This window comes from Rhododendron vialii, chromosome 2a (genome assembly GCF_030253575.1).
Source record: "Rhododendron vialii isolate Sample 1 chromosome 2a, ASM3025357v1".
NCBI classification, from domain to species: Eukaryota; Viridiplantae; Streptophyta; class Magnoliopsida; order Ericales; family Ericaceae; genus Rhododendron; species Rhododendron vialii.
Window position 1 is genome coordinate 3,166,057 of NC_080558.1, and position 23,823 is coordinate 3,189,879.

The 23,823-nt window shown below is 36.7% G+C and overlaps 1 protein-coding gene, 1 long non-coding RNA gene and 1 pseudogene across 6 annotated transcripts in view; 1 reads left to right on the top strand and 2 right to left on the bottom strand.

The window, feature by feature from the left end:
* Positions 1 to 23,823, bottom strand: part of LOC131316779 (putative calcium-transporting ATPase 13, plasma membrane-type) — a 116,960-nt gene that overhangs the window by 79,506 nt on the left and 13,631 nt on the right. Inside the window, exon 4 of one of the 2 annotated variants that reach the window (XM_058346227.1) lies at positions 6,587 to 6,638. In XM_058346227.1, coding sequence (XP_058202210.1) covers positions 6,635 to 6,638 — 4 coding nt within the window. In that variant the 3' untranslated portion in view covers positions 6,587 to 6,634. Of the gene's footprint in view, positions 1 to 6,571; positions 6,639 to 23,823 lie in introns of those variants that run through there. The other variant, XM_058346226.1, reaches the window with a different exon arrangement.
* On the top strand, positions 2,674 to 5,640 carry LOC131316800 (uncharacterized). Of its 4 annotated transcripts, none has more exons than XR_009197282.1 (5): positions 2,674 to 2,707; positions 3,102 to 3,632; positions 4,729 to 4,836; positions 5,207 to 5,320; positions 5,422 to 5,640. It is a non-coding gene; the product is annotated as an uncharacterized LOC131316800 (long non-coding RNA). The 4 variants fall into 4 exon arrangements; XR_009197284.1 differs by having other exon boundaries at positions 3,579 to 3,632; XR_009197283.1 differs by lacking the exon at positions 2,674 to 2,707 and having other exon boundaries at positions 2,725 to 3,216; positions 3,579 to 3,632.
* LOC131316782 (calcium-transporting ATPase 12, plasma membrane-type-like) lies at positions 6,639 to 11,856 on the bottom strand (annotated as a pseudogene).

Consider the following 23,823-nt stretch of genomic DNA (forward strand, 5'->3'; position numbering starts at 1 on the left):
ACATCTCTATTTTACTGACCGGACAAATATTATGGGACGTAGGGAGTATGTTTTCCTGCGAGTGTTCATTTGACAAATTTTTTTTTTGCAGGAAAACTAAAGTTTAGTGGTTCATTTGCCGGGAAAAGACACTTATAAGAAACTTCTTTATTTTTATTCCCATGGCTAATTTTAAATAAAAGTAACTTTGAGAGCTAAATAATAGGCTATCATATTTCAAAAATTAACACATATGAAAAATGTATTTTATCTAATGCAAAACCTTAACATGAAATGAAAAAATCGACTTGCAATTCCGTATTCAATTTGCTATATTCTGAATGGTCATGCAAATCCCCCATTTAAATTGAAAGTCTCTGATAATCAACCGTACAAATGAAGTTTTAAAAATAAGTAGATGATAACTAAATAAATAAATATTAAACAACCGTGCTTGATTAGTTGCCGATGCAAAAACTCACTAAAAATTAGTTAGTACAGAACAAAATTGAAGACTAATGATAAGATAAATAAATACTTCCAAAAAAAAATTAAACTACCAATCTTTTTCCACAACAATTATCTCAGAAAGCAACCTAGCAGTCGAAATTATTGTTGCTCACGTAAATCTCAAAGTGTCTTTCGAAAAACCTAATTTGTACTTTTTTTATATTGGCGTCATTCACTTTTTTTTTTACCCGCCAATTATTTTGGCCCCACAATGGAGAAAACTTTTCCCGCAATGCAAAATCCTATGCTTTTGGCCAGATCACTTTTGTAAGAAAGTAAATCTTGCAGGAAAACTTAAAAACATGTTTCCCACTATTTTCCTGCCAGCTGAACACTACAAAAAGTTATGAAAAAATTGATTTTCCCATCATTTCCTATACTTTTCTGGCAACTGAACGGAGCCCTAAACTCTAGAGATGATTGCCATTGGGGATAGTCACCCCGTCAACATATCACTATAACATCAGACAAAGAATGCTTAGCCGCAGAATAGGCTACCATTTTATAATCACGTTTTACATGAGAAAACGAACAAAAAGAGAATAAAGAAGCAAGTTGAAGACATTCAATTGGTTGAGAGCATGAACCGCTTGCAGTGCGTCCCCTTCTATAATGACCCGAGTGTAATTCCAATTCGAAGCTGTTTCCGAAGCGCGTCGAAAACCCATGGCTTCAGTAATTCGAGCAGAAAAAAGATCCTTTGAATGATTCCACAGTTGCCCCAAGCACATTACCATCTGTATCCCTTTGCAACTGTTACATTTTTTAAAAGGTTCCAATCTAAAACCAATTGATAATAAGTGGAGTAACCTCTAGAATATATTAACGAAACTTAGGTGGCTTAAATGAGCGATGTAGGACAAGTCTAACACTCCCCATCACATGCAGCCCGGATGCACGTGGAGGTGACAAACCAAGAGACCAAGAGCTGACTGATTGACTCAGGCGACGAAGATGACAGAGACTTTCTCACGAGAGGTGAGGCCACCCAAGACCTAGCACTAATACCATGTTAGATTTCTTGAAGGATTCCATCCTAAAACCAATTGGCAATAGGTCGAGTAGTCTCTAAATATATTAATCAAGTTTAGGTGGCTTAAATGAGCGATGTAGGACAAGTCTAACAGCAACAATCCCAATTCCACCCATGGTGTTACGCAATTCCAGAGCCCTGTCGACATTGATTTTAACAAGATCAGTGAAGGACAATCCCCTCGATCTTTTCTAATCTCTAGCACAAACAAATTCTTGCCAACCCGCTAAACCTTGCACAAGTATGACCATATATAGTTCATTGTTATTGTAACTTTCTAAGTATTTTGTTAGGAAGATTACAATATGATCAGGATTTATCCGGTTAGGACCACTACCTACGTAACACCACTGTGAACAGCCTTGGCGAACTGAACTTGCGTTTGCCTCTCTCTCACACAAAGAACGAAACTCGGAACTTTGATGTATGGAATTCGAAATTGGTGTTAAACGTACAAAACAAAGAAATGGGATGCTCCAATATATACACAAAGGACGACCTTTGAGTTGCACAGGGGAATTAAATCCCCGTAACCACTAGAATGAATTATGTGCCATAAATCTCACATCATGGAGGCATTAGCCATCCATAACCGTTGGACTTTAAAAGTGCTTCGTCCAGATTCAATGAACCAAAGTGGGTCTGTTCGGTTGTCTCAAAATTTTCCAAATTCATTCACAAATTTTCCAACGCGTTGTTCTATTTTTTTTAATTGATTATCTTATATATCTCTTTTGAGTGCTCTAATAAATAGAGATTGCTATTGTTGTAAAGAGTAAGGCATGATGCTATGACAAATCCTCCTCCTCTATAAGAAGAACCGGTTTCGCTTGCCACTTTATGGATAATTTTGCCCTTTTATTGTTGGCTTCCTGTGGTTTTTTAGTTGGGTGAAATAGGAATTTCACTTCTTGGACTTACTGGGCTACGTGTGTGTTTGTTGGGTCTTACTGGGTTACGTGGCAAAAAGGGTGAACATTTGTGTTTGGCAGAGCTATGTATACTGTATATAATGCGAGAAAAGAGAGAGAGGGAAGCTTTGTTACAGAGAGAGATTTTGGCAACTGCTGTTTGGCGGATTTTCGCCGTTTGCGTTGCGGATTTTGCCAACTACTGCTTGTCGATTTCTCGCCGTTTGCCTCTCGAATTTTGTCCACATCAATCTGAATGAGTTCAACGGTTCAGGTAATTCGTATTTCATGGATGGTTGATATTTGGTTTTTTGTTGCCTGATTCCTTTGAATGTTCTATATTTTGTTTTGTTTGCTGTATCGGGAAGGAGAACACCATGTAGTGTAAGTTGTGATGTTCAGTTTCTCCTTCTTCAATGTGCTGAATATTGCTGATGCCGATTCGTATTGTCCCCTTCTGCGTTTTGATTTTAACTTATTTATGCCGATTTGGTTTGGGGTTTTGTTTTTTGTGAAAGCCCACCGGTTTTTTAGATTGGATTCAAAAAAAAAAAAAAAACACAATTAAGATTTCGATTTTTTGTTTGCTGTGTCAATTTCGTTATTTGTCGCATTTGCATGGTGCGTATGTGGGTCTGGTTAATCTCTTTTGAATATGGGTTTGGCAGGTTAGACCCTGCTTGGGACTTTTGTATACTTTAGTGTTGCAAAAATGTTTGCTTGTACTAGCTTTGATTGGGGCTTGTATGGTTATGCGAGGAGCCCTCACACCGGCTATTTCCGGTATGCTATGGATCTTCTTCTTTCTTGTGCATTTTGCTTCAATTTGATCTTGCAGGTGCTTGTTTGTTAATGTTTGACTGGTTAGTGCTATTGCATAATTTTATTTTAATTTTTCCTTAAGTTTGTCCTAGTGCATGTTTGTTAGTTCCTATTTTGTGTGATCAATTCTTAAGAATTTGATTTTGTTTCGGCTCATGTTTAGGCTATGGGGTGCTTGTATTGGGGGATTTAGTTTTCTGGCCAAATACTTGTGCATTTTTTCCCCTGCATTCCTAATGAAGTTTGCTTGAATCTGGGCTTGTGGGTATAGGTTAGTTAGTGGATTGACTAATAAGTTTTCCTTTTCTCAAATACATGTGCAGTTTTTAGTGCTGTTTCTGGAGTGGAGCTTGCTATGTCAAAATAGCATCATAAATGTGAGATTCTCAACCTTTTGTGACCTTCAAATCAAACGGATGAAGTTCATATTTTGTCTTTCAGTGGATATCAATACCTTAAAATTAGCAGACAGACTATACGATAGTAATAATTTGCAAACCCTTAGGGCCTGATTCCGGTCTTGTCATCTCCCATGTCCATATTAGATAATAGTTGCTTGTTTTGTCTACAGAAATTCAATCAGTCGTTTCAATACCGTGGTTTTTTTTTCAAATTGATTGGTATCCAACTTGGCTTCTCCCAGTTTCTGAGTTTAAATTTACCTGCTCAAATGACCAAATATATCCTTTCGGGATATGGTCATTCGAGCAGGTAATTTTTAACTCGAAAGCATGAAGAGTTCAAGTTGGGTAGTACACCTGAGGCTTCAAGTCAAGGAAATTGGTCTTCTATAAAGAAGTTATAGATTATGTGATGTTCAAATTTAAGTTCAAGCCTCTGCAGATACCAAACTTAAGTTAAAGCCTCTGCATATAACATATAGAATCCAACTTATTGGTTGTACTTTTTAACTTACACCTGTCTACCAAATGTGCTGCTTTGTTTTTCAAATGGTTTTAAAAAAGATGGAATTTGCTACTCTCCTTGGAAAACTCTCAAGGCTATGCTCTTGATCATTGTTATATTTTTCTTCTTTAAAGTTTTCTTACTTGAAATTCATTAAATGGATCCTGCAATTTGAAACTTATTTGAAGAAAAAAGATTTCTCGAACAAGTCGGTTTGTGGTGGAGTGGCTATGGCCCTATTGTGAGTTCTAGAGGAAAGTAACTTTTGCAAATAAGATTTCGTGTAGTGAGAATGCCAAGACTGGATTATTTAATCTATGTTATCTACAGGTCATTAATGTTGGAGCATATCTTGTTTTAAGTCTTGCAAAATGGAAATGAATTGATGTAGATTGGTATTCCTTATTTGTGGCAATATGGTTAACTTAGTTGCCTTTAGTAATCATGAAATTATTCATATGGGGGATTCTTTGCATTGCCTTGTGCCTTTCTTGATTGCAGCAGAATACTTCTGACTTAGATGTTGACAAGTATAAAATAAACTAAAATACCCATTTTTTGTACCAGAATTCAAGGAGGGAACAATGACTTCTCAACCTCCTGCACAGCTTTTGTGACGGGCAATCGAGACTCTAGCTCATCCGAACAACACCGTGGTGTCCTTGCACATTCTTGGTTAGCATTTTTCGTTCTACCACCAAAGTTTCACTTCAATCCCAATGAATCTGTTAGTTAGTCATTTCAATCTGGTATGGTACTAGATAATGACCAACTGGGTCAAAAATACTTCTCTAATGTTTCTAAAATCAAATGAAAATGTTTTTTCATATGACAGTTATTAGTCGATAGATTACTGTTATCTAAGGCTGTATTGGATCATGGAAAGTAGAATTTCAGGGGACAAAGGAGGAGGAAGGCAAAAGTTTTTTCTTATTTCCGTTCGATCTGATTTTTTACCCCTTGCATAGAATCACGTAACACTTGTCAAGCGCCAAGACTTCTGCTCACTTGCGCTGTGTAACACAATTTTTTTTGGGTGGAACAGTAGGGGAGCAAAGGAAGAACAAGTCAATGGCAAATAGTCAAACACAATGTTGCCGAGCAAAAGCATGTTATACCAGTGATGGGTGAATTTGCCACAATGTGTTGGTCTAAACAGGTATTTTGTCTCCAATACTACAATGTGGTAAAGTTAATGATATGACTTGCAATGTTCTACAATCGGCTGATACGAATGCTAAAAGAGGCTAAATTTTTCAGGTGAATTTGGAGGCAAGAGTTGGATTGAGCTCTAGTGTTGGGATAGGTTTAATTGAGGAAGCAACACACTTATTAGCAGAATTCCTTCTTATCGGCCAACCGAGAAATAAATCAAATCAGTGAGAGAACTGCTCAATATAGTATTAAACTGAAGCATGTTTGTTTTGCACAATTAACTCAAAATATTCAGTCTTTAATATGTTGTTCTCCAATTTTTTATTATTATTAAATCTCACTCTTTTTACCTCTCTTAACATGGAAAACATCCTCTATTCTGAAGAATTTGGAAAAAAATTTAGATACTACTCCTTCCGTTCCTTTTTAAGTGTCCTGTTTCGTAACTCCAACTTATTAAAAATACATCATCATTACACTTTTCACATCAACTTTTTCCCCCACTTTCCCTACTTACCCATCATCATTACACTTTTACTCACAAACTTTTCAAAATGAAATCTACTTTTAGGGACAAAATAGACAATGTATCAACTTTTATCCCCTAACTTTACAAAATGGACACTTATTAAGGGACATCCCAAAATGGAATACTGGACACAAAAAAAAGGGACGGAGGGAGTAGAATACTGCATCCAAGTCTCAAGTTCTTGATTAGTCAAGTTGTCAAGCAGTACTATCCCATGCATTACTGCAGTGCCATCATATCATTCTCATACTTAAAACAGCTCATTGAATCCTCTATTATTGTTGATTGAGTAAAGTTCTGGTAATGTCCTTATCAACATCCATTTTCCAGTCACTAACCACATTTGTGGCTCAGTTCCCTTTCTAATAAGTGCATAAAATGGGAACGGAATCTGTGATCGAAGTAAATTTAAATTCTCCTACAGAGGCTCAAACTTATGCGGACAACTTTTGTAACACTACATTTATGATTTCAGAAACACAAAATTGTTTTCTACAACGGGCATGACAAACGTGCCTTACACGTCACAATTTACCTAATATTCTAAAAAATATTACATAGCTCGTACTGAAACCAAGTCATTTGTAAATATGTTGTACAATTTTTTATTTCTCCAGTTCCATAACAAAGAGACGTATTACTCTATATAAAATAATAAACTATTTCTTTACACATCAAAGAATTTGAACTCCCCTTGGAAAAACTACCGACACTGACGACATAAGCTTTGGTTTGACTTACCTACGAATCTATGACATAACCAAACACCAAAAACCAAACTGATCTTATTCATCTAGCTGAAAAATGGCTTCTCTGGAACAGGAACGCATTTGACAATCCATCCAATAGGCCAAGAAACTGAAGCAAACCCAACACAAACTCCCCACTACCACCAATTCAACCCCTCCGTATCTGCGAACTTCTTCAAGAACTCCACCATCACCACCTGAAGCACAATCGTCACCCCAACAATCAACAAAAACAACTTACTCTTGTGAATTCCTTCAAACACATTCTTCTTCTCGAGCTTCCTTGCGTTGAATTCGTTGAACACTTGACACAGCACGAAGACATTGAAGATCATGGTGTCGTTGACTTTCGAACCCACATTGAAAATCACTTCGCCTTTGAATTGTAACGTAAGCAGGACCGCGATTTGATAAGCTGCCTGAGAGAGCAAGTTCCTCCACGTAATGTTGGTTATGAGAGGCTTTGTTCGACCCACTGGTGGTTTCTCCATTAGCTCCTTTGTGGGTTTTTCAGTGGATAAAGCAATTGCTCCCAATGTGTCCATAATCAAGTTAACCCATAACAATTGAACCGCGGAAATGGGGACCTCCCCAGCTGAAACCGCGGCGACAAAGTTGATGACAAGGGCAGCAACATTCACAGTGAGCTGGAACTGAATGAACTTCTGAATGTTGGTATAAACATATCTCCCCCACCTTAAAGCAGCGGCCACAGACCCGAAATTGTCGTCTAAAATGACAATGTCGGAGCTCTCTATCGCCACTATGGTCCCCTGTATCCCCATCGAAAGGCCTATATCGGCTTCTTTCAGTGCTGCCACATCATTGGTTCCATCCCCAGTGACTGCCACCACGTGTCCTTTTTGTCTCAAGCATTGTACCATTAGGAATTTGTCAGAAGGAGAAGAACTTGCCATCACGCAGATTTTGTCGACATTCTCCCTTCGTTCCTCTGCTGTGTAGTTCCTGAATTCCACCCCTTCTACCACTACTCCACTTTTCATGTCCTGGTTAGGCTTGAGTATCCCACATTCGGTTGCTATCGCTCCAGCCATGGAAATATTATCGCCCGTGATCATTTTCACATTCACTCCTGCATTTTGACACTCTTCCACGGCTTTTTTCACACCCGGGCAACACGGATCCTTCAAACCAACTAGCCCCAAAAGGGTTAGACAGTTTTCCTCTATAAAGATTTTTCCCTCTTCATTTTCTTGTTCTGGAACTTGCTTGTGGGCGAAAGCGATGCACCGTAGGCTACTAGCAGCCATCCCTTGGATTATTAGATCAATTTTCTTCCTTTCAAAATCATCCAAAACCTTGATGTTTCCAGAGACATCGTAGTAATTCGAGCACATTGCCAGTACCATCTCTGCTGCCCCTTTCCAGTGCACATTCGTCGTGTTTTCATCCTTCTTCCTTATCAAAACACCACTTCTTTTCTTCGTTGAGTTGAATGCTTCAACATGTACAATCTCACAACTCTTCTTAAGTCCCTCCATATCCAAGTTCAGTTCCGAAACTGCCCAAGAAAGGATCGCCCTTTCCGTAGGGCTACCAGAGAACTCAAATTCGGACCCTGAAATGGACTTGTAAACCGAACCAGTCGTGTTCAAACCAACACCTTGGTGGAGTAATTCAACTACACTGCTAGCAAGAGAAGAGGAACCATTTTCGTTTACAAAATCCTGCCCAGGCCAGGACTTTGTCACCTTCATCTGGTTAAGAGTAAGTATTCCGGTTTTGTTAGTACAAATAGTGGTAACCGAAACCATTGTTTCGTAAGCAGAGATCTTGCGAACCATGGCGTTGTCACTCATCATCCGCTTCATCGAATAAGCCATTGTGAGAGTCACAGCGAAAGGGAACCCTAGGCCTTCTGGAATCGCAACAACCACTATAGTTACCGCAGCAGCTATGATTGCTGCGACAGTGTTTATGGTATTTCCGATGGATGAGGTGAGTGTGCTGAGCTTGGATTGTAGAGGGGTTTCCTCGTTGGAGTCATTGCTGATTGTGCTCATCATTTCTCCCCATGTTGTGTTCATTCCGACTGAGGTGACTATCATCCGACCAAACCCATCAGCTACCTGTTGGAATTTCAGAGACTTATTAAGTTGTTGAATTGTACACATAGTATCTTAGACTGTACACATACACACACTTCCTTCCCAGTACTACAAACCAGTATCGTATTGGGGTAATTATCGGGTTTAAGCTTTTAAAATTGTTAAGGCTTCAATCTTAACCACTTTCGAGTACCTTGGTGCCAGAGAACAAGAATGGATTCTGTGTAAGATCAACTTGGACGTGGTCACTTTCCCCTGTCATGCTAGATTCATCTACTAGCAATGAGTGCCCATCGATGAACAACCCATCGGCCGGAACTTGATCACCAATCTTCAAGCAAACGACATCTCCCACAACGATCTCGAAAATGGAAACTTGTTGCCGCCTTCCGTTTCTCAAGACGTCGACTTGGATGTTGTTGCTTACTTTGAATAACCGGACAAACTGTCTGTTTTGCCTAAAGTTGAATAGTGCTGAGACTGCTATGAACCGAAAGATTGCACCAAATATGCTTCCTCCGCCGTACCTGTTAGGATTTAGAGGGATGTTTATGTATTAGCACAAAAATGAAAATTTTCTTTAAGAAAAATAAGTGCCTGTTTGGGCATCTATTTATTGCATTTTCAACTTCTCCTTTTTGAGTTTTAGCTGTTTGGCTGTCTCCTTTTAAAACTCATTAACAGAGAACACATTCTCCAATTTTTGGTTTGGAGGACAGAAGTCAAAATGAGGCCAAGAGGTCCTTTTTGCATTATGCATGCCATTTTCCTATTTTATGGTCAATTACCAAAATACCCTAATACTACTCCTGTAGTTACTAGTTTTAAACTGACTTTCCCATTCCACTAACAACTTATTTCACTTTTTTTGGTTTTTTCCTTATTTGAATTTTTTTCTCATTTGTTAGTTTTGTATCAATTTTTTTGACTTTTTGATTCGTCTCGTCGAAAAAAATTAGAAAAGTAAAACAAATTTCCTTCTACCCAAATATTTTGAATAAGGACCACTTTTAAATAAAAAAAGTAGACTTTTTTTTTACTTAAAAGTGGTCCTTGTTCAAAATATTTGGGTAAAAGTAAATTTTTTAAAAGTCAAATTTTTTTGGCACAAAACGAACAAACGCAAAAAAAAAAATTCAAATAAGGACAAAACGACTTTTTTTACTTAAAAGTGGTCTTTGTTCAAAATATTTGGGTAAAAGTAAATTTTTTAAAAGTCAAAATTTTTTGACACAAAACGAACAAACATGAAAAAAAATTCAAATAAAGACAAAACCATATTTTTTCTAAAAGTGTTAGTGGAACTCAGCGGACTAGTTGGATTTTCTTATGGGGTGGCTTTTGGATTTTAGATGTATAAGATTTTTACCACTGATCTCAAATAGGCAAGTGAGCATTCGAGATGGAAAATGATGCGAGAGAAAGACAGAGAGAGGAAGGGTTTGGCGGTGCCAGAGGAAAGATATAGAACTAAGGGCAATGTGGTAAAAAACTAACTCATAACTCATTTTCATCACATGTCTCCCAAACACCAGAAAGCTTCCAAACACTCAAGTGAAAGATAGCATGTGGTGGGATTGATGTGAGAGACACGAAAAATTGATGTTCTGAAGATGTACTCTGACTCCTTTGAACAAGTTAAGATTGTGGAACGTAAATTGGAAAAAGCAACTCGTCAATCAAACATGTCTCCACATAGCACAATAGGTAACAGACATAGAGAGATTAAGTAATGCGTATAGTAATGTGTATAAATGAGAGAGATTAAGTCGTGTGTCGCAAATTTAGTTTGCAAATTGTAGAAAGGTCCTTTATTTGAATTTTCACATTCTTCTATTTGAACCATGCAATCCTTTTTCTAACCATGCAAGTCGGTCAGAAAGTAAATAAAAGCTCTCACATGAACCAGGGACATGCCCTGTTCATTGTAGAAAACTTGAGAGTCACTTTAATCAATCTTCTACGAAGTAATCTTGCCTAATGGTTGTATACAGAGTCGTTCCAGACACACTTGTGTACGGAGTTGTTCTAAGTGAAGGTGACACACTTGTGTACGGAGTCGTTCCAACTTGTGTACGGAGTCATTCCAAGTGAAGGTGACACACTTGTGTACGGAGTCGTTTCAACTTGTGTATGGAGTCATTCCAAGTGAAGGTGACATACTTGTGTACGGAGTCGTTCCAAGTGAAGGTAAGTTTTAAAATGATGTTCTGACATTGCTCCCTTGTGAATGGAGTGGGAAGGGGTTTGACTAGTATAGATGTTCAAAACGTAAGCCCAAAAAACAAAAACTGAAATTATTACCAAGAGTATCTCCTTTATGGAATCAAATAAACCAAAGACCAAAAAACTAAGAATCTTAGAGCATCTCCAATCCAATATTCCATTTTTGCCTCCATTCCTCCATTTGAGAATATTCAAAATAATGTATTTTATTGCAAAGGTAATTTTGGAGAAAATCTAACTCCAACCTAATACTCTATTTCTATCTCTACTTCTTTAAAAACTCATTCCAAATCTCAAACTTCACCACTTTTTCTCCAAAATTCAAATTCTCATTTTTCTAATTTTATATAAAAATATATATACACTCAATATTGGTCTTATTTTGAAGATAACTTGAATTTTAAAGGAAAAGTGATGAAGTTTGAGATTTGGAGCTAGTTTTTTAAAATATAGAGAAAAAAATAAAGTATTGGATTGGTGATGCTCTTAAACCACAAGCAATACGTACCATCCATCTTTCAGGCCATGTTCCTTGATGCCAAATCCAAGTGAAAGTGCAGCACATACTAAAAGGATCAAGATGGTAGGATCTCTCAAAGCCTCCCTCACGAAATACAACAAACTTTTCGCTGGCAGCCTTTGGTAAGTATTTAATCCAAACGCTTCGCTTCGTCGCGAAACATCCTCAGCGTCTCCACTGATCCCATTCTCCAAATTTGTTTCAAGACCAGAAGCCAGTCCTTCAACCCCATCATATTTCCTAAGCCAGTCCAGATTTTTTTGCTTCATGATTCCTGTGAGAACCGATTGATCGATTTTCGGGAAGCAGGGGTGCGGTCCGAAAACATCGATAACAACACTGTTTGATGAAACAGGGGGTACCTTTTTGGGTTTTTTCAAGGGGGTGGTGGAGAAGGCCTTGGAGTAGTAGATGGCAGTGAATGCCATGTGCCATCTCTTTTGATTGGGTTTAGTGAGCATGGTGGTGGGAAGAACAAGCATGGCTCTCTCCAAGTTATCCAAGCTAGCTTGGAGTAGTGAAAACTTGTTTTCAAGAACACCAAAAATGTGATTTTTGAGGTTTGTGTGGAAATGGAAGTGAGAAAAGGTGGCAAAAAGGGAACTGTTTTGTTAGAGAATGCAAAAAGGGATTTAGATCTGTCTCTCTCTCTCTCTCTCCGAAAATAATGCAAAGCTCTCTTAGATCTGTTTCTCTCTCTCTCCGAAAATAATGCAAAAAGGGTTTTAGATCTGTTTCTCTCTCTCTCCGAAAATAATGCAAAAAGGGATTTAGATCTGTTTTGTCGGCGATTTGCAATTGGTTGTAAGAATCTAAAAAGGTTTTAAGGATATTATTTATAGATGTTTGGGCGCGTAAAATACGCCGTCAAAAAGGGTTTAAGGATATTATTTATAGATGTTTGGGCGCGTAAAATACGCCGTCAGTCAATGGTACGTTCAAACCGGAAACCGGATGCTGTACGCGTGGATATGGCTGTTGTAGAAGTCTGGGCAACAAAAAGTATCAATAATTATTGTATATATAAGAACACCCTTACACAAATACTTTACACACGTACTCACATTTTTTGGTGGGTCCCACACAAAATGGAGGTGTAGTATGTGTGGACCCCAGTATGAGAGTGTGTTCTAAAACTCCCAATAAGTATTTATTATTTAAAAAGGTAATTTCAAGCTCAAAAATAATTTGTTTACATAAATAATTTTTTTAACAATATGAATCTTATTTGATAGATCTCATTAAGATCTTTTGAACGGTGCAAAAAAAATTGAAAAAATAATCTTCATTTGCATTATTTTTGAGTTTAAAAATATGAAATAATGACGAAAGTTTATTTTTTTTAAGTCAACCACACAGTAAGATTGAAAAAAATTAATCCATGTTTTACTGACTACAAAAGTATATAACGCGTACTTTAAGTTAAATTAGATAAAAATGAGTACAAAATCTCAAACAAAATTGTTAAAGTTTTAGAATGATCTAGCTAGTTTGTTAATAACTTTATTTTAAAATATTTCTTCTATTGCTAATTTGTTTAGATTTGTCCTTGACCCCATCTATTGCTAATTTGTTTTAAGTTGGAATCCTCCAAGAAATTTAACATTGTTACTCATAAGTAATAACTTACCGATAGAAAGTTGGAAAAGTAGAATTTAACGAACTTTTTAATGCCATAAGACCCCACCAACCGCCAAAGGGGAAGGGGAGAGGAAATGAGGTAATTAAGAAGAGAATCTAAAAATGCGACATCTTTACTTGCCAGTCAATTTAAGGAAAGTTTCATCTTTTATGTTGCTTCATTATTGCCGGCCAAAGGAAAAGGGGAAGGGGGGAGGAAATGAGGTAGGAAGAGTGAGAACCTAAAAATGCGTCATCTTTACACGTCAGGCCATTTAAAGGAAAGTATCATCTTTTTTCTTGCTTCATTCTCTGCCAGCCAAAGGAAAAAGGGAAGGGGAAAGGAAATGAGGTAAGAAGAGTGAGAACCTAAAATGCCCCCACTATTTTCCTGTGTCGTTCCTGCTTCCCCAACCAATCCTCAAGGACCCAAACAATGGAAATCCCTTGTACCATTCATGGTTCATATTTAAATAAATTGAAGAACCGCACACAAAAATCTTGCAATTCCGGATAAGATTAATGAAACTTAGCAAACACAATGTTGACACAAAACACATTTCTCATTCTGTCCTCTTGTCGGCATGTATGCAATGTTATGAAATACAACTTTAAAAAATGATTTTTGAATTTAAAAGTAGTAATATATTATCAAAGTTAACAAGCTAAGCATATGTTTTTCAAAATTCATTTACACCACCAACCTTTGAGCATATATACACCAGCTTTTCTAAGTTTTTAGCCAAATTACCTATCCCAAAGTCACTTTTCTATTTTAGACACACTGCTTCAACGTCTCTATTTTGATGTTCTCTTCTAAAATACTCTTTTTTTAATCATTCTTTGTTTATTATGTAACAAAAATAACAATGGCAACCATTTTTTTTCTCGGCAAAGGAAAGATTTTATTAATCCTTGGGATAGTGTTATTACAATTTTATATACAGGTGTTGAGATGATCCAAACTGCAATGTTGTTGGTACCATTGAGAAGATTATTCACGAAAAATTCTTTTTGATCCAGATATCATAGATATCAAACACCGTTGTATTTTTTAAATAATTCTTTGCTTATATACCTATGGATGTTTGAAGAAAATAAGTTTTTTTTTTCTTCTTTCAAACACATAACCGTGGTCAAGCCTGCCAATTGGTGCAAGGATTTTCTTCAATTTTATATATTTCTATATGAATTTTGAAAAATGGAATAGAGTGAAAATAATGAATCAAAGAAAAATCTCACGAAGGAATGAGGAGTTTAATGTTTGATAGGCCATGTGTGTTGGTGAGTTTCTTAAATGCTAAGCAGGGGTACTTTTGTCTACCACACAAAAATTAATCTCTTCAAATGGCATAATTAATGAAACTACTTCTAGTATTACATTCCCCGTAAAAATCAAGCCAAATGAGCTTATCTTTGTGTTCAACTCGAAGGTATGACCCCAAGTCAAACTCAAAAGTCAAAAGTACTAATACGTACGCGTGAGTGGAAAATGCTTGGAAGGTCACCTTGCTGATCAGAAAACAGAGAGCCAATTCTGACACCCTTTTTTTTTTTTTTTTGCAAGTTGTCCCGAGCCAGCTTAGCGCACCTCGGACTGATTCCTGCAGTCATTTCACACGCTTTCGTGTTAGGCTAGATGGCCCCAAGAGTTGCTGGAAAAGAAATAATCAAATCTGAAACCTTATAATGAAGTAAATACCTAAATCTCAAAGCAAAACCACCAAATCAATCCCTTAGTAGAGGGGCATAACAAATTCCAAGAGTTGTGAATTATATCCTGGGTCTTGCTTTGCGTTTATTGATATGTCCTTAAATGTCACGAAACTGACAGTGATAAAATGTTTGTTCTAATGTGACACATTTGACAACAGGATTATTTTGCTACAAATTGAATTAAGTCCAGTTAATTCGGACTAATGCGGCATTTAATTTGATTGCAGTCCTACTGCTGTAGCTTTCTACGAGTAGTTTTTAATTTGTCACACGTTTTCCTGCGCGCATGGAAAATGAAGGTGGTTGACTGTCTGAATTAGACGTGTATCCAGAAGCGTTTATCGGCACTCATTTTATCCAACAGCAAAATCGGTTACTCCGCTTGTTCGACACGCACAGTTGAGCCCTAGATCCCTGAACCACATTCAAATAGAGCTGGCCACGGGATCACTCTATCCACGTCTCCAATCCACCCACCCCAACCCCGTCCCGACCTTCATCGGGAATTTTTTTAACGGTCCCCTGCGGAGAATTAGAGATCCAAACTTTAAAAAAATAAAAATAAAAATAGCTCTATTATTACTATGATTTTTTTTTTTTTTAACATCTATGAAAAATGAAACATAATCTTTATCAGTAAACGTTACTTCATTATAGAGCTAGCCATGGAGATTTTATGGCAGATAGAAGAAAACATGTGAAACTCTCTTGACAATTGAGAATTTTTGTGGGAGAAAAACTTGGAGTTTACTAATCAAATATTCATAATGTTACCCCTCAAATTTTATGTTTTGTTATATTTTAATCCTTAGCATTTAAAAATTAATGTTGGTATCCTTGAATTTCAAAGGTTAATACTATTTATTTATTTATTTTTCAAAATATTAGGAGAGCGAGTATATATTCTTTCATAGGAATTTTTTTTATAAATATATAATAGTGGAGTTTTTTTTTTGTTCTTACAGCGACGACAACCCCTACTGGCCCCATCCCTGTACGACTGCGCCCCATAATTGAAATACTCCAATGCTCCTGGCCACTACCGTATGATGTTCTAGGCCATTTTTCATTAGTACAAATTTAGGGTGTGGTCCAAGACAAGTTCGTGAGCCCTACTTCGTAGGTGTGTGGCGCAAGACAAGTGTGTAAGTTCTACTCAATACGAGATGAAAAAAGGGACACTACAAGGCGGTAATTCTGAAGCACCGGATAATCTCTCCCCATAATCCTCTCATTTCTTATCTCTTTGGGTTGAAAGTCTGAGCGTTAATTGCCTAGATGGTCACCTTGTACGTAATCGGCGTGGAAACGTTACGACAGTGGTAATTATTCTATACGCGTTTATATGCACGGATCTTATTGATACGCCAACCTCTTGTTCGATAAGCACAGTTGAACCCTAAGCCTTGAACCACTTTCAGATAGGGCTGGCCAGTAGCGGGGTGGGGGTGGGGTGGATACCATTATCCACATCTCCGATCCACTCACCCCAATCCAGTCCCGATCTTCACCGGAAATTTCTTTTAACCTCCATCTCCACCCCCAAACGCGGAACGGTCTCCGTCGGAGAATTGGAGTTCCATAATCTTAAAAAAAAATTAAAATAGCTCGTGATGAAAAATAAGCCATAACCTTTATTGGTAAAGATTACTTCATTATAGGCTAGGTGGCGTTCCGCTAAGCATTTTTTGCACTTTTTTTTTTTTTTTGTCTTTATTAAAAAAATTATGTTTTTTAATTTTGCGCCTCATTTTTTGGTTTTTCAATTCGTGCTAACAATTTTTTGTCTTTAGTGTGATTTTTTTTTATATTACTTTTGGTAGTAAGTTTTTAGACTCCCCTCGTGAAACGAATGATGAAACCAAAAAGCATTTTATGAGTTTAAACGAAGAATTCAAAAAAGACGTAACTACTAAAAATAAAAAATTTAGGAAGAACAGGGAAGTCAATGGTATAAGGATAAAAGATAACGGACTTTGAAATTTCTTTGGAATATATTTAAAGACCAATTTGAAGAAGAATTTTTTTATATATATGGAAAACAAAAAACATACTTCTAAATTGCTTATATCTTCTATATTTATAATATTTCGAAAACTTTTTTTACCAAAACTAATTGAAATTTATCATATATTTCTTCTAAAAAATTACACTTTCTTTTTTTTTTTTTGCGATGAAAGCCTCTTTGGGCCTCTTTAGATATGTTTATCGGGACACACCCTAGAAAATTGTAGGTAGATAATACAAGTCAACCATCTAATATCAATGTTCAGTACTCAGCTATTTCATGTGTCAATCTTCGTCCAGAAGGTGATCTTTCAAAAATTATTTGGTGGTAGCGTGGTACCACGTGACGGTCAAGATGTCCCAACAACTTGAATCGCTCCACACTGGTGGATCGATTTTGGGGCACGTGGGGTCACGTGCTCCTACACTATTTGTGTTTCAAATTTTATTTAAATTTACAATTTGTGTTTTAGGCAAAAATGAGGAGGAGAACGAAAAACACATACAAAAAACTTGGGGAAGAATTCGCTTGACACTCGGTTTACTTCGTCGTTGCCGGTCGCTCGTCTCTATGTCATCGCCGGTTACCTCACCGTTTCCCTCATCAATCATCAATCGGTCTTCTCTATTCCCAGTCCAGTTCATGAGAACTCGACGGGTAGTCGTTGATCCCGCTCGGTTTGCCTTCTTGTTGTCTATTGGCTGCGTCGGTGCAGTTAAGAGATAATCATCTCATTAATTTCATGAATACACCAGGTCCACGCTCTCTCTCTCTCCACGTACACACATAGAGATATATAGTTGCGCACATAATGCTTTTTGGAGAAAGCTAAGGTACACAGATTATACCGTATGTTTAAATTATGATAATTTGTGATTTTCATTATGCCAATTTTTGATTTTCTAATATATATTTATGATGCTAGTTACGACTTGTACTTTAGAATTAACTTGTTGAATAGGTCAATAGCATGTTATCTATAATTAAAAAATATTTTTATAATATAACCACAATTATTCGTACCAGAATTCATAATACTTATACCCCAATCAAATATATGCGTTCAAGATCACAAATTAAATAATACTACCCATGAATGTTATAACAACACCATAAATTGACGTTATCTTACCACAATGGGTTGTACCAAAAAAAATCTTTAACAAGTATGATATTTCATAACAAAATCAAAATATGTCGTACTAGAATCAATAATTGTTATGCCCAAGCAAAAAACATATGTAAAATACCACAAATTATATAAAATTACCACAATTGATATGATAACACAAAAATTTGTCATTTTGTTATCACAACGTGTCGTATCAAAAGAAAACATGTCATATACCACAAATTCTATGACATAATCACAATTGTTATGACAATATCAAAAATTGACGTTTTCTTACCACAACGTGTCGTACCAAAGGAAATCGATTAAAATATTTCATAACAAGACCAAAATATGTCATACCACAATCAACAATAGTTATACCTAAACAAAATACATGTCTAAAAAATCACAAATTCAGTAACAATACCATAAATTGTTGTTACTTTGGCACAATGTGTTGTACAAAATTTAAACTAATTATTTTTAATTCCCGCCACATTATTTTTCAAATTTTAAAATTTTCACCATATTATCTTAATTTTCAATTCCATCCATATTATTTTTTCAAATTTTAATTTTTTCCTATACAATACCGCAAAAATTAAAACTAAAAATAAAATTCTTGCTCAAAATTTTCAACCAAAAAATTCACCAAAAAGTAAGTACTATACCTAAAATTCCGAATACAACTACAATTTTCTCTCAAAATATTTCTCCAAATCAAATTCTCTTTTTAAAAAATTTAATCCAAAAAATCAAAATCCCTTCAATTTTTCATGGAAAAATGAGAGTTCACTAAAAAAATTAATTATCTAACTATCTCAAGACAAGGATTTGGGTTCGACCTTTCTGGTGAAATGTGTTGTGTATGACTATCAAAAGTATGACTAATTTTAACTTAAGTTTTATTTTTTGATTTTTTGTTAGGATGATCGATCTAAACCGTAAGGATATCAAGTCTTACGATATTCAACATTATTACTAAAATCAGAGATTATTGGATATTGACAAGTACCCTAAGTTTAGACCAAAGATTAGAGTTCAACAAGTTCTTTGAGGCATTTTGGCAAACACTTAGAGTGACATAGCTCCAAGCATTATATGTGGCAAGAGATCAAGTCTTTGCCTACACATAATCAAAGAGGTTAACAACCCTAGGTTTTGTTACATAAAAAATGAACTTAATTCATTCACAAACCACATTAAGTACAAGAAATGAAAGAAGCCATTAAACTACCCAAGTCACGAGATAGAAATCACCCCATGACCAAGCCTTTATCGCTACTCAACCATAGAACAAGAATGAAGAACAAGCATAAAAAGATAACTACGATTCATGGATAAAAACGAAAATAAACTTAAGATTACGAAAGATCTCAATCGTACCTACAACATTAATGAAGACGAAATACCTCAAAACCCAACTCTTCAATCTCCTTTGAAGAGAGATGAAGAGTTTGAAAGGAGAGGGAGGTAGAGAGAGAAGTTCCTAGGGCTGAAAATGAAAGATATCCTCTCAAAATGAGTTTAAAAACTATTTATAGTCCTAAACATTCGGGATACAAATGTGTAAACTACCCCTGAAATGTCCAAAAGTCGGGCATAAAATCTGCAGAAACTTCCAGGTGCTACGGGTAGGACCATTTTTGGGCTACCGGTAGTAGTCACGTTTTGCAATTTTGACACAGCTTCTGATCACTGGCTACGGATAGTACCATTTTGGGACTACGGGTAGCGGCTGGACAGATTTCTTTCTCATTTGTTTCTTTAGCCTTTCCATGACCTTTGGGCTTCCGTTGTCCCGCACACCCTCCGAAGTTACTTTTCATCATTCTTGGGATTCGATGATGGAGTGCCACATGGCCTCGGGTGTACGGATACCCTTAGAGTTGATCGATGGCGTCAAAACACGCCTTATTCACGTGATTCACCTGAAAACACTAAAAACACACCTTTCTTGCAATATCATTTAAATCAAGCAAGTTATGCACTTGCGTGTGACAAAAAATGAGAGAGATAAACCCTATTATTTACATTATAGAGGGCTTATCAGACACCCGTGGTCAAGAGAGTTTAACTTCTTTTTTTTTTTTGCCAATCTGTAGGAGATATCATTACATCATGTATGAAGACAAAGTATAACTCACGGGATACTACATCTATTGTATAAGAGTCCACGAGATAACCAAGTCAAGCTCGACGCATTAATTGACTAACTAGACACCTGTGGTCAAGAGAGTTTAATTTTTTTTTTCCCCAATCTGTAGGAGTGATCATTACATCATGTACGAAGATAAAGTATTAATCACGGGATACTACATCTATTGTATGAGAGTCTACGAGATAACAAAATCTAACAACTGAATCAACGAGATAAATAAGCCCATCAAACACTACAAGCCCAGCTCAACTACAAGCCCCATTAAAGAGAGAAATAACCCAAACACCCACACACAAGTAGGAAAACTCGAACTCCTAATCTTTAAGTGAGATGCAAGAGTCATGATTAACTGAGCTAGCCCAATTAGTTAAGAGAGTCGTACTTAAATATGTCAGTTTAAATACATTTTGAAGCTCAACAAATTTGTCTGAGTCCTGCTCAAACTCAGATAACCGAACTCGTATTTGCATTCTATGAATCAACCTAACAGAAAAAGACAAGAAATGCACTACATTAGCGGTGTTACGTGTAGACACTATTACTCAGCTGATTTGGTTGCTTGAATAACACAGATATTGCGAGCGCTAGCAAAGAGCAGAGAGAACCCTCCCTGTGTTTGGAAGGTGTTGGGCAGAATACTACGACAGTTTGGCTCCCACCGTTAATGGTAAAGTCGCTAAACCTGTGCCTGCTTAGAAGGATTTGCTGTTAGTTTATGTTTTAGTTTGGGAGAAACTGAAAACTATATTCACTCTCCATTGGGTTATTTGTTCTTGGACCATTTTTCTTTTGTTGTTTGGGTAGATGTAATTCATAGTGGAACACTAGATCTGGAGATCACTCTAGAGGACTGCCTAGCTCATCGACCGGGTTAATCCAGATCTTTTCTGCTTACGAGAAAACTGCCAACGCATGTGAGATACCAGATACCCAAGAACCTAACTGATCTTGTAGAGACACAAATAACATAGGGAAAGCGGAACACGAAATAAAATTCTCAATTCGAGATTAAATTCTTTACTTACACCGCCCGGTGCAAACATTTGTTTCCTCCGAATCAATTATATTGCACCACGTCGACATGTACTATTGATTGAGACCACTATTTTGCAACGTGGCGCGACGTAAAGAATTTATTCTCAATTCTGAAATAGTAACCAGTTAAGTAAGAGAAAGCCAGAGACCCCAACAATCCACAAAGAGAGAGGAGAACAGAACACTAAAACAGAGAGAAAAAAGAACCTCCTATTCGATTTTCACCATCGAGTGGCGGTCCCGGTAGCTCTGCATGTTGCTTTGTCATCTCTGTTGCTTTGTCGTCTGAATAGACTCCAAAGTTGCGGGACAGACTTCGTCGTTCCGGACCTAACTCCGACGGCGTCAAAGAGAAAGATGTTTGAGGGAGGGGTGGAACCTCGTCGCCGGAGTTGGTGGGGGATGCCGGATCCAACTCCGACGGCGTCGAAGAGAAAGATGCTTAATTTTAATTCTACCAAATTCTTGAGATCCAATAGCAAAGACCGTAGATGGTGACCTCGCTAAAAACGGTTGGGTACGGAATACGCGTGGACGTGTCCTATGTCATCTCTTATCTTATCCAGAAGCAAAACGGCAGTGGTAGTTCATTTAAGAATGCGGATTTTTAATTCTAATTCTTCCAAATTCTTGAGATCCAATAGCAAAGACCGTAGTTATTGATTTTAACATTCTAGTTTTAGTTACTGATATTTCACTTTGTGTCTCAGGTCCGGTTCCGCTTTCTTTTTAAACTTTTTTTTTTAAATAAAGTAATTTCAAGCTCAAATATAATAAAAATAAAAAGAATTTTTTAATTTTTTTGCACCGTTTAAAAGATCTCAATAAGATCTATCAAACAAGATCGATATTGGTAAAAAAATTATTTGCGTAAACATATAATTTTTGAGCTTGAAATTACCTTCTTTTTCTAAAAGTTCATTTTTTCCGAAACTGGAACGGGGCTTTAATCATATGAAAAAACAAAACTAAAAGTGAAGTGCCAAAATCACATCCCTCTTATTTAATCCCCGGGAAGAAGAAGTTTTATTACAGGGAGGACGGGCCGAAAGCCCTAATATCCTCTAAACTCTAGAGATGATAGCCATTGGAGATAGTCACCCGCCAACATATCAATCTAAGAGCATCTGCAATGGAGTTTGGTATATTTGTGTGTTAAAATATTTGTTAAAAGATGTATTAGGATAAAAATAAGTCCCGCAAGTGTGTGTTAGACATTGATAACATAAAAGTGTGTTAAAACATCCACAATGAGTTTGATAAATTTGTGTGTTAAAATGTTTGTTAGGATAAAAATGAATCCCACAAGTATGTATTAGGAGTAGTGAATATTTATATTTTATGGTTGGAGTTTAAATTATAGAGATGGGGCCCACTTATTATTTGCTAGCATAGTTGTCAAATTTGGCACACATGCTAGCACACTATAAGATTTAACACACTATAGCATACAAACTAGCACAAGCATTGACACAAAAAATACATTTTTGTTTACTAAGTTTTAACACACAATTAAACACACTAGTTAGCACACCCATTGTAGATGCTCTAACATCAGACAGAGAATGCTTAGCCGCAGAATGGGCTACCTTTTTATAATCACGTTTTACATGAGAAAACGAACAAGAAGAGAATAAAGAAGCAAGTTGCAGCGCGTCCCCTTCTATAATGACCCGAGTGTAATTCCAATTCAAAGCTGTTTCCGAAGCGCATCGAAAAGCCATGGCTTCAATAATTCGAGCAGAAAAAAGATCCTTTGAATGATTCCACAGTTGCCCCAAGCACATAATTACCATCTGTATCCCTCTGCAACAATCCCAATTCCACCCATGGTGTTACGCAAATCCAAAGCACTGTCGACATTGATTTTAACAAGATCAGTGGCAGGTGGCTTCCAAATCGGTTTCTGGGGTGGGATAAGTGAAGGAGAATCCCCTCTTTTCTTATCTCTAGCACTAACAAATTCTTGCCAACCTGCTAAACCTTGCTCAAGTATGACCATAGTTCAGTGTTATTGTAACTTTCCAAGTATTTTGTTGGGAAGATTACAATATGATCAGGATTTATCCGGCTAGGACCACTACCCACGAACCACTGTGAACAGTCTTGGCGAACTGAACTTGCATTGGCCTCTCTCTCACACAAAGAACGAAACTCGGAACTTTGATGTATGAAATTCGAAATTGGTGTTAAACGTACAAAACAAAGAAATGGGATGCTCCAATATATACACAAAGGCCGACCTTTGCGTTGCATAGGAGAATTAAATCCACGTAACCGCTGGAATGAATTATGTGCCATAAATCTCACATCATGGGGGCATTAGCCATCAGTAACCGCTGGACTTTAAAAGTGCCTCGTCCAGATTCAATGAACCAAAGTGCGTCTATTCGGTTGCCTCGAAATTTTCCAAATTCATTCTCGAAATTTTCCAACACGTAGTTGTATTTTTTTTTAATTGAGATTATCTTATATATATCTCTTTGAGTGCTCTAACAAACAGCGATTGCTATTGTTGTAAAGAGTAAGGCAAGATACTATGACAAATATTCCAATAAATATTACATAGCTCATACTGAAACCAAGTCATTTGTAAATATGTTGTACGATTTTTTTATTTCTCCAGTTCCATAACAAAGAGATGTATTTTTCTATATAAAATAAGGAGAAAGCTATGGCACACATGGTATACCATATGTCTAAATTATGACAATTTGTGATTTTTATTATGTCAATTTTTGATTTTCTAATGTATATTTA